This window comes from Camelina sativa, chromosome 6 (assembly GCF_000633955.1).
Source record: "Camelina sativa cultivar DH55 chromosome 6, Cs, whole genome shotgun sequence".
In the NCBI taxonomy this organism is placed as follows: Eukaryota; Viridiplantae; Streptophyta; class Magnoliopsida; order Brassicales; family Brassicaceae; genus Camelina; species Camelina sativa.
The window spans coordinates 23,681,445-23,691,680 of NC_025690.1; the positions used below are offsets into that span (position 1 = coordinate 23,681,445).

The 10,236-nt window shown below is 36.5% G+C and overlaps 3 protein-coding genes across 3 annotated transcripts; 1 reads left to right on the forward strand and 2 right to left on the reverse strand.

The window, feature by feature from the left end:
• On the reverse strand, positions 97 to 1,836 carry LOC104793204 (peroxisomal membrane protein 2-like). Its single transcript, XM_010519516.2, has 6 exons — positions 1,500 to 1,836; positions 1,084 to 1,239; positions 863 to 995; positions 741 to 780; positions 447 to 610; positions 97 to 338 (listed from the first exon to the last, which is right to left on the reverse strand). Exons 1-5 carry the CDS (start codon positions 1,779 to 1,781, stop codon positions 523 to 525), a joined length of 699 nt encoding a protein of 232 aa, XP_010517818.1. The 5' UTR covers positions 1,782 to 1,836; the 3' UTR covers positions 97 to 338; positions 447 to 522.
• On the forward strand, positions 2,207 to 4,635 carry LOC104793205 (transcription elongation factor B polypeptide 3). The gene is made up of 9 exons (XM_010519517.2): positions 2,207 to 2,436; positions 2,868 to 3,061; positions 3,178 to 3,315; positions 3,400 to 3,478; positions 3,608 to 3,670; positions 3,808 to 3,886; positions 3,985 to 4,041; positions 4,135 to 4,254; positions 4,346 to 4,635. The coding sequence occupies exons 2-9, from the start codon at positions 2,885 to 2,887 to the stop codon at positions 4,506 to 4,508; spliced, it is 876 nt and encodes a 291-aa protein (XP_010517819.1). The 5' UTR covers positions 2,207 to 2,436; positions 2,868 to 2,884; the 3' UTR covers positions 4,509 to 4,635.
• On the reverse strand, positions 4,734 to 8,075 carry LOC104793206 (citrate synthase 3, peroxisomal). Its single transcript, XM_010519518.1, has 13 exons — positions 7,753 to 8,075; positions 7,401 to 7,581; positions 7,139 to 7,224; positions 6,815 to 6,919; positions 6,666 to 6,728; positions 6,404 to 6,513; positions 6,122 to 6,241; positions 5,974 to 6,049; positions 5,809 to 5,882; positions 5,599 to 5,719; positions 5,385 to 5,482; positions 5,181 to 5,304; positions 4,734 to 5,102 (listed from the first exon to the last, which is right to left on the reverse strand). Exons 1-13 carry the CDS (start codon positions 7,987 to 7,989, stop codon positions 4,962 to 4,964), a joined length of 1,536 nt encoding a protein of 511 aa, XP_010517820.1. The 5' UTR covers positions 7,990 to 8,075; the 3' UTR covers positions 4,734 to 4,961.

Genomic DNA, 10,236 nt, shown 5'->3' on the forward strand with positions numbered 1-10,236 from the left:
AAAAAAAAACTTTTATAAGAAAAATTAAAGATGGGATAATGTTGAAATCGATAGTTTTGCCTATTGATGTATATCTTCTGATATAAACAAAACATATATATTTGCGACCTATATTCTTTTCTTTTCTTTTTTGCTTAAATTACGGCAGGTGTTTGTAAACCAGTTATAACATCAAAATCGTCATTGTAAGATGCAAGAGAGGTATAACAACAACAATAAACTTTCTAAACAGAAATACATTTAACAATCTGAAACCTATCTTTCTCTTAAAAACCGTAAAGACCTAAGAGAGTTTGACAGAGATTTTAAACTGCATCTTGATGAGGTTCCGCGTCGGCCTGCAACGTAAGTTCAAAACAGATCACATGAAGGGCTGTCAGATTACTATCAAGACAACTAGAATACGAAGTTGAAACGGTAGAGAAAGAGCTGCGGGATTGACTTACTTTGGTTGGTATTGAAAACTTTCAGAATGAAATATTATCACTCTGTGAGGCTGAAGAATACAAATATATTATGTATCTACTTGCTCATGGTTGAAGATAAGTAGAAGTTCCAAAACACCGACCCCATGGACATGAAAGCTACACGAGCTTGAAGCGGAACTACCCTGTAAATTTCACCTTTCATCAGACCTCAATGTAAAATGCTAATTCCAAGTACCACACTGATCCTATTATACATCTATATAAAGACCCTACAAATGCAAGTGATATAATGATAGAGAAAGAGAGCCATACCAAAAGTTAAGTATGCTAACGGGAACCCAGAAGCGAAATCCTGCAGAAATCCCAAGACGAGTAAATATACGAACAATTCTATGTAATGGTAAAACTTTAACTCTCTATAATTGGTAACTCACCATAAAGAAGCGTTGGAAGAGCATCTTTCTGATACTTGTTTCCCAGCTCAGAGAGCTTTCCCAGCCACAAGTTGTTCCAAGCAAATATAACAGCAATCACAGATGGACCGAGTATCACTTGGTTAAGCAGAACCTAACAGGGGATCAGTATAAGCAGTCAACACTGTATCACAACATGTCCTAAGTACGATTAACAAAACAAATCTCAGAGGTAATAGTACCTTAAGCACTAGATTTGTGGCAGTTGGTTTAGGCAAAGAATGATCAAGGAATTGATACCATGCATACGAGCCAGGGCCATATAAGAGAAACCCGTAAGAACTCATCCGCAGTGCACGAATCCAGTCATGTTCTGAGAAAATGTTCCACAACTCCCCCTAAGTAAAACGATCCAATCACAAATCCTTTAGTCACAAGCCAAGTTTCCAACCAATGTACGAAAACACATTTTGCAAGAGAGTAAATATGAACTACCCCAAACAACAATAACACAAATCAAACATAACTTAATAAAGAGACTGTACACACTACACACTAATCAAACATACTCACAAACATTTTTGGTTATACAAAAGATCCAATTTCATTTTTAAGGTGTATCACTAAATCATACTCACTAAAACTTCGTGAGACGAACCTCGTCAAGCTCAGAAGATGATTGTTTAAGAGCGGTTCTCTTTTTCCATCTCCCAGATAGCTGAGCAATCGTGTCACCGGTGAAAGTGAGTGCGCCGGCCGTCACAGCTTGCTTCAAAGGAAACCGATAACCGCCGGCGTTTCTGCTCACGTCGACGGAATCCGAAGATCCAGAATTCCTTTGCTTGCCTCTATCGCCGGAAGGTTTCTTCTTTCTCCGTTGATCGAATCCATTCCATCCCCAAAAACCACCAGCGCCGCCGCAACCTCCCAATGCGTCCATTAAAAATGATTCCTTTAATCTCCGTTGAAACAGAGAGTTTGCCCAAATCTTTTAAAAGCTCTCTCATCAGTGAGTCCTGTCCGTTTGTTTCTCTCCGGTTTGGTTCGATTCCAGTTTTTTGGGAAACAGATCAAAGTCAAACCAAACCTGAAACGAATCAAACCGAAATAAAATTCGATTGTATAAATTAGATTGTATTTATGTAATTGAATTTTGATTTGTTTAGTTCGGTTATGTATGATTCGGTATAAGAATTAACCTATAGTTTGTTGTAATATTCGGTTGGTTAACTTAGTTCGATTTGGTTCGGTTTTATGTATCCTGTACATTAAACGACGTCGTCACGTGAAACCGGTGAAGATGGCGCGTGTTTGTAAATAAACCAAGACCTACAATCGTGATTTTGAAACGCACGTTTAAAATAATAGCGTTAGCCAATTGTTTTCAACTCATCATCATCGTCGTTGTGGTGTGGGTGGGTATACACATACGATTGAACAAACTCAGAAAACTCCGGCGTCTGTTTACCGCTATCATCATTCTACCGGGAAGACAAAAAGGGGTTTCTCCGATCGTCGAAGAGATTCTTTGGATCTGTCTCCTTCATTCCTTCCTGGGTCAATTTTCGATTCAGCTCCCTGTTTGATTTTTATTGGTAAAACTCATCCTCTGCATCTAATCTAGTGTTTTCGATTTGTTGATGGATTGATTCAATTGTGAATTCTACTTGAGGTATTTGATTGATTGGAAGGTATTTGATTGATTGGATCATCTCAATTTATCAAAATCCTTTGAATTTAGATTTGGATAGATGTAGCTCTCAGTTTATGAAGATCCTTCTTTTGAGTTATGATGGATGGCCTTTTTTGGTATAAAGGAACTTGCTTGAATGATTAAAGCAGGTTTTTGTGTTATCTAGATGACGTTTTCACATTATATTTGAGGAAAGTTTCAGACTTTGTCCTTATCAAGTTTCTTATAAGCTGATGAATTCTGTATCTTGTACCTTAAGTGATATATATATATATATATAGTCTACAGGTGTCTTCTTGTTAAATCATATTGAAAGTGTGTTTCTTGTTGTAGGTTTTGGGAAGGCTGCGATGTTGTTTGAGGGGCATACCAGGAAACCACCTTCGCTTGTTGATCTTTGCGTTAGGAAAGCCATTGATAATGTAAAGTACATTGGATATGTTGGTGGAGTTGATCTTCATCTCCTTGAACAGATTATGCAACACTGTACACTGGAACAGCTGAAGCACATTGAGGATTCTACTCAAGTAATAAGCTTTTGATTCTCACTGACCATATGGCTCGATTTATCTCTTGTATGTTTTGAAGGTTTCTCCATCTTAATTTATGCTTTTTCCTTGTCTTTTTTTTTTTGTTTTGCTAGGACACAGATCTTAGTCCAGTCACCGATAATTTTTGGAAGGGATTCTATGAGAAGCACTTTGGTGAAGAGGCCTTGAATGACACTATGGAGGGGATGAAGCGGAATAAAGTTAATTTCAAATGGAGGGATTTATATGAGGTTTGGTTTATTTTTCAGGTTTTGATGTAGATACATATATAAGTGGTGTTGAATTATAAGATATATGCATATGGTTTCGTGCAGGCTAAGGTTATAAGCGTGCAAGAGAAGGAAAAGGAAGTTGTTGATCGACTGAAACAACGTTACAAGAACGAAGATGAAAGTATGATATTTTTACGAATATGTCTTTTCATCTATGGCTGTTAGATCAATAATGAGAAGCATGTTCTTAGACCAAAATTTATTCTTCTTCCTTTCCCTTGTAATCGTTTTAAAATTATTTTTTTGTCAGGAAAACAAAGTCGACAAACTAAGGTCTGCTCCAAAGCTCCTCCAAGCAAGAGACCATTTTGGGGTAATTCCTTTTTAATCTATATGATTATTTTGCAGCATCTTGTCAGGTCTTGAAAAAACATTATGCAAATGCTCCATGCATATATTGGTTTCGTCCCTCAGGGTTTTGTAACGGTTATATTGAACGATTCGTTGCAGGTAATACTGCATCAGGTTACAATCTTGGGCATGTGAAGAGCAATATCATGAAAAAGGCAAAAATAGATCTGTTGAAGAGGTACACTTCAAAAATGCGCAATTACAAGGTTTACTTGTAAGGTTTCTAGCAACAATCTATTTCTGAATTCAAAGTTTCCGATGGTTTTGATTATACAGCCAAGAAGTGAAAAATCTTACTGCCATTAAAAGGAACACGATTCATAAGAGTTCCAGGTATCATCTCCTCAGCAGCATCTATTTATCTATATTGATCTACAATATTTATTCCCCAAACTTGATCGGTTTGATGAATCATTTTTTGTCTAGTGTTCCTACTCCAAAGAGGACTGGCTTATCTGCGAATGCGCCTTCAACTTCGAGAAGCATTCCTTATGGTGGACGAAATCTTACTGAAACTAAAAGGAACACGATTCAAAAGAGTTTCAGGTAAATATGAACTCAGTATCTCTATATCTATATTGATCCACATTCTTTATCCTCGAAACTTGATCAGTTTGACGGATCATGTCTTGTCTAGTATTTCTGCTCCAAAGAGGACTGGCTTAACCGTAAATTCGCCTCCAATTTCAAGAAGCATCCCTTCTGGTGGACAAAGGCTACCTCCAAGGAAGATGAACAGCGTTCCTGGAACTGCTCCTTCAACTTCGAAAAATGCAGCCTCCAGACAAAAAAACATATAAAGCTTTGTTTACAGATCATTTTTTCTTTAAGTGTATCATTTACATGGCTGCTCCAAGTTTCAAGAATTCCGAATTTTGAAACTTTGTAGCTTGACGATACCCTATTTAAATGCTTTGTTTTCTACTTGTTGCTTTGGCCAAGAAATTTTCACAACAAAAGTCCTTGTAGAATGCAAATCTTTTTATACGATAAACACATTCTGATTATAATGCAAACAAGGCGAATAAACACACCATCAAGGATGGATTGAAGCAAATATATGTTTTATTGTGCCTACAGTATGAGAAATCTTCACTTAAAAGAAAGATCAAATCAAGACTGGAGACTTTCTTAGCTTTTGGCTATAGATAATCCAATCTCTTTTATTCAAAAGCTAATAGATAATCCAATCTCTTTTATTCTTTGCGGTCTGGTTGATGTATATAGTATATGGACCCTAAAAGGGCCTACGCCTAATCTGAAGTTCCAGCCAAACGTCTTCTTGTTGCATTTGAAGTCGAGACTTGACCCAATTTGTCTGACTCCTTCGACTCATCCGTCATAATTCTCTCTCTCACTGGTGTGTAATGCCTCAGCCACACGCCCGTGTACACCTTCAACATTCAACATTTCAATCAAATTGATCCGAACAAACATCTTCCTCTTATTATTCTTGGGAAGAGGCTAACTACCTGTTGTGGTCTCATGATCTTGGTGTCAGGATCATCCAACGACTCTTTCCAATGGGACAAGTATCCAGCCATGCGAGGAATCGCGAATAAGACCGTGAAGAACTCTGGTGGAAATCCCATTGCCCTATTTTAATGGTGAAAGATAGCATATTTAGATGAATTTGACAGGAAGAGATAAACACTGCAACGCATTCAAACTTTTACCTGTATATTAATCCAGAGTAGAAATCAACATTTGGATAAAGCTTTCTCTTAACAAAGTAATCGTCAGAGAGAGCTGCCTTCTCAAGTGCAACAGCAACCTGCAGACACCAGAATCAAACAAATTCACTTTAAGGAAACATGAAAAATTACACTTCGATGGAAAAGGTGTGCATCAAGTTTCTGTATAACCTTGAACTTCTCGGACATAGCGTACCTCAATTAGTGGATCCTTTCCAACAATGGAAAATACTTCATCAGCCAGGTTCTTGATGACTTTAGCTCGAGGGTCATAGTTTTTGTACACACGGTGTCCAAAACCAGACATCTTCCTCTTCCTAAGATGTCAAAGAGATGAGAATATTAATGAAAAGACTGGTCACAAATCCAGAAAACAGAAACATATAGTTTCAAAAATTGAGTTTACCTGTTTTTCACACCCTCGATGAACTCTGGAATATTTTCAACAGTCCCAATCTCTGCCAACATTTTAAGCACAGCCTAATGGAACCAAATACATGAATTTCAAATACCATGGAGCATGCAAATACATCAGAAGATGTAACATATGACATAAGAATAAATAGCATACCTCGTTTGCACCACCATGAAGTGGACCGTAAAGCGCTCCCACAGCTCCAGCAACAGCAGTGTACACATCAACACCGCTACAAGAAGACATTTCCTAATCAGTATATCTATCTCCTATCCAGGTTACTAAGAGTCAAACCAAAGAGTACCTAGAGGCCAGATGTCGAGCAGCAGCAGTGGAGCAGTTCATTTCATGCTCAGCATGCAGTATGAAGAGGATGTCTAAAACCCGAGCCAGCCGAGGATTAGGTTTATATGATCTATTTCCCCTGTAAGAAACAGAAAATAAAAAGTGTGTTAAGGGCACGCTGCAAGTCATGTACAGTAACAAACAACTAAGCTTCCAGTGCTCAGAAGCGTCAAGCGATCATCCAAAAAAAGAAACTTAAAGTTGAGTTTCTAACTAATTCAAGAAGATAGTGTAGACATACAGGGAATCCAGCATATAGAGGAAATTCTCTGCATAAGAAAGGTTGCCTGAAGGAAGAACAGGAGGCCTCCCTGCCATCCTCAAATAAGCAGCTGCTGCAATTGTTGGTGCCTGCAAATTTCAAACACGTTTAGTTGCATAGATTGTAGCTTCTTCTTTCAGACCTCCAGGAAATACAGTCCATATATGTTATATGCGTGACTAGAGCGATTGACACAATATATACAGGAAGAAATAAGGTAACCACTGATAACAAAATATACCTTTCCAATAATGCGAATAATTTGTTTATCTCTAACTTGTTTTGAATCGTAAATATCCTGGCCCTGCACCCAGTAGAGTATTAGTCAACATGTTTATCCGGACAATTTCAAAAGAGCTAAATCCACTATTGAGTGACAAGGAAACCTACCCTAAGAGCAGGATTTGCATCAGGATGAAAGATGGAAAGCGCACTCATTGCACTCACGAGAACTCCCATTGGGTGTGCATCATGAGGCATGGACTGTATAATGTCCTGCACAAAAAGTTATCAAGTAACTGGAGTAAGATATGAGAAATATATTGTTTGATAGATTTGCATAGAGCACAAAACCTTTTTAAAAACATGTACATAAACATCTTGAGGATTGAACAGACAATGACAATAACAAGCACAGAACAGTTAAGTCTAAAGTCCTGAAACAATTGATACATGGAAATTGAAATTCATATACCAAGGAGTAGAGAGACTTACTAATACTCCTTGTGGCACAGCTGAATGCTGAGAAACTGCAAACTCCCAATCAGATAGTTGACTTTCAGAGGGCAGATTCCCATACACTGACAAAAAAAATAGATAGTAAAGGAGGAAGCTTTTCATCAAAATCTAATTCGATCCTATCCAACACTTGAAATTGTGGTCAGTGACATAGTTTTGCTCTAAAACGGAAATCAAAGCAGCAATACTAGGAAATTAAGTTAGCAAAGCTGGAAACAATATTATCTAATCCACTTACTGAGAAGATAAGCAACCTCCAGAAAAGTGCTGTTCTCAGCCATTTCCTCAATAGGGTAGCCACGATAACGGAGGATACCTTCATCTCCATCGATGTAAGATATCGAAGAGCGAACAGGTGCCGTGTTCAAGTAACCAGGGTCGTATAATTTAAGCCCCTTATCTTCCTTCCCCGTCGCTATCTGTCACGCAAACAGACCAAATTCTCAGCACAGAATCAAAACTCAAAAACAACAAAAATTTTATAAATCTAACAACTTTTTTCCATTACGCTTGATTCCATCATTCAATTCAAACCCAATAAAAAAAAAAAACTTTCTACTTATTATGAATTTGTTTTAGAGAAACAATACCTTTTTGAGATCAACGGCTTTAACAGTACCATCCTCTGAGACCGGAACTTTGTATTTCTTCCCGGTACGTTCGTCTACGATCGTCAGGCTTCCTTTAAGTGATCCATGGGGTGCGGCGGCGACACTCGTATCCGCCGACGTGCAATATCGCTCGATCGCCGGAGAATCCTGTTTTCCTTCAGTCAAATGAGCTGAGAGAACAGCTAGTCGAGCTCTAACTCTATCTGATAATTCCATTAATCAACGATTTCAAACCAAAACAAAAAACAAAAAAATCAAAATTTCAAAGAAGAGTAGAAGAAAGGGAGCGAAGAAGCAAACCATTTGTTTCTTCTACTCTTCGTTAAATAACAACAACACGTGTCTCGATCCCCTGAGGGCAGGAGTATTTGACTAGTGTCCACATGTATATGATCTAACGGATATGCTAATATCGAACGGTCGAAAGACACCGGAGACTACCCTCGATTGACCCAACTTGGATTGATCCTCTGTATCTCTAATCTTGTCAGAATTAATATGGGGACCCACACTCATCATCAGCATTATCTTAAAAAAGAGTCTCAATTGCTTACCTCGATTTGCTAAATCCTGATTGATTATGGGCTTTATGGATAAGCATCTTTCGGCCCAATAGTATCTAAAAGTGTTTCTTTCGGCCTATTTTTTTAGTTGACACGGTTCGCCTTTATTTTCTTATTAGCTTCTTTACTCATTTACCATTGGAACCAAACCAAACATTTCATTACCAGTTAAGTTCTAGTTTCAAAACAGAGCGATCAACTATAACTGTAATCACAATAAAAATGACTAGAACTACAGTCTAAACCAAGATGGTGAACTATGATATTGCGTACAACGGTACAAGTTCAAAAGACAAATCATGATTTTATGGATGTTCTTTCTATCTATTAATAGTAGTCCGATATACAAAATAATAGTTGCCAAAGATATGGTAATAATGTTTTGTATAATTTACGTTAATTAGTGTACTAGGTAGGCTATTAATCTTATACTACTAAGTTTACGATGGGGAATATATGTAGCTCTAGTTAGCTTTTGGTTTTTAATGGTGGTGAGAAACGTGAGAGTGAAAGGTATAATAAATGAGATGTTAAAAGCGATGGGTCGAATAGTTTCATTCGTACCTAAAAATGGAATTCTAAAGTTGGTTCTCCTCCCCCACGTGAGGCTCTGAATCTGAGAGTGATAGATAGGATTAGATCTTTCTTTCCCTCTCCTTCCGTTTTCAACACATGAAATTATAAGGAACGTTACGTTACACTCTTCTTGTTTTTTCTTTTCTTACTGATTGATACAATTCGAAGACCACCATACTATTTACTAATATCACTCAATCATATCTCTTTCAATGTGTGAACTTTTTTACATGTACATCTGAAAGATCTCAATGAATGAAGTTCACTCCTACTTTTATATAGGATTTACAATAACACAATTTACATCTCTTGTATTTTTAGTTATTCAAGCATCGCCATTTTGAAAATTAGATTTTACTGATATGTAATATTTTATAAAATATAAACAAAGTCTTTTTCACGCTAAAAAAATTATAAATAAGAAATATTGACAGAGGAAATGTGTGAGAGAGGCAATGGTAATGCAATATAATTCGCATGCAGTAAGAAAAAACATGAGAAAAAAAAAAGAAAGTAGTTGGATTTAGACAGATGACTGACAAATATATATATATATTATTTTCTTCTAGTTTCCCCTATATATATATGGTGTTTATCATGTTAAAATATGTTTAAAACTTTAACCTATCATTAGTCACATCACATCCGAAAGATGTGTACGATAAAGAAAACAAAAGAAGATTATTAATGTACCCAAAATTTGTTTAATCAATCATCTTTTTTTCTTTTTTTTCTCATTAGATACGATACGATCAGAGGGAGTCCTAACGTGAAGTACTACCATGACGCTCTGCGATATATAGGGTCCTACATAATGATAGCAGCTGAGAGTATAAAACAAAATTAAGTTAAATGAGAGTTAATCGCTTTAAAACAAATTTAAGATGGTTTGGTTTGGTTGTTTGAAATCCAAATTTTAAAAGATTACTTGTAATTTTCTAGCTCTTAAAATTTAGTTGCATCATGGTCAGACTGAATCAGGTTTGTGTCGTTTTATCACTTCTTCTTCCACTGGACACTCTTTATCCCAAACTGCTCCTTTATTTTTTTTGTTCAATGCTCTTCTCTATCTATTATAATAAACTTTACTCAAACTCAATCGAAAACAACAAAACATTGTCTTCATTTGTTATTTTCCATTTGTATACAAACACGTATTTATACACACAGCTATGAAGTTGTTCACTATCCATATTTACACCTAAAACTCATAATGGACTCGAAGTTTTTTTTTTTTTTTTTTTAGTACAATCCATATTCAAAAATCTGAAAGAAAATAAAATACTAGTCCTACTAGTACAGTATTATTAAAAAAAAAAAAAAA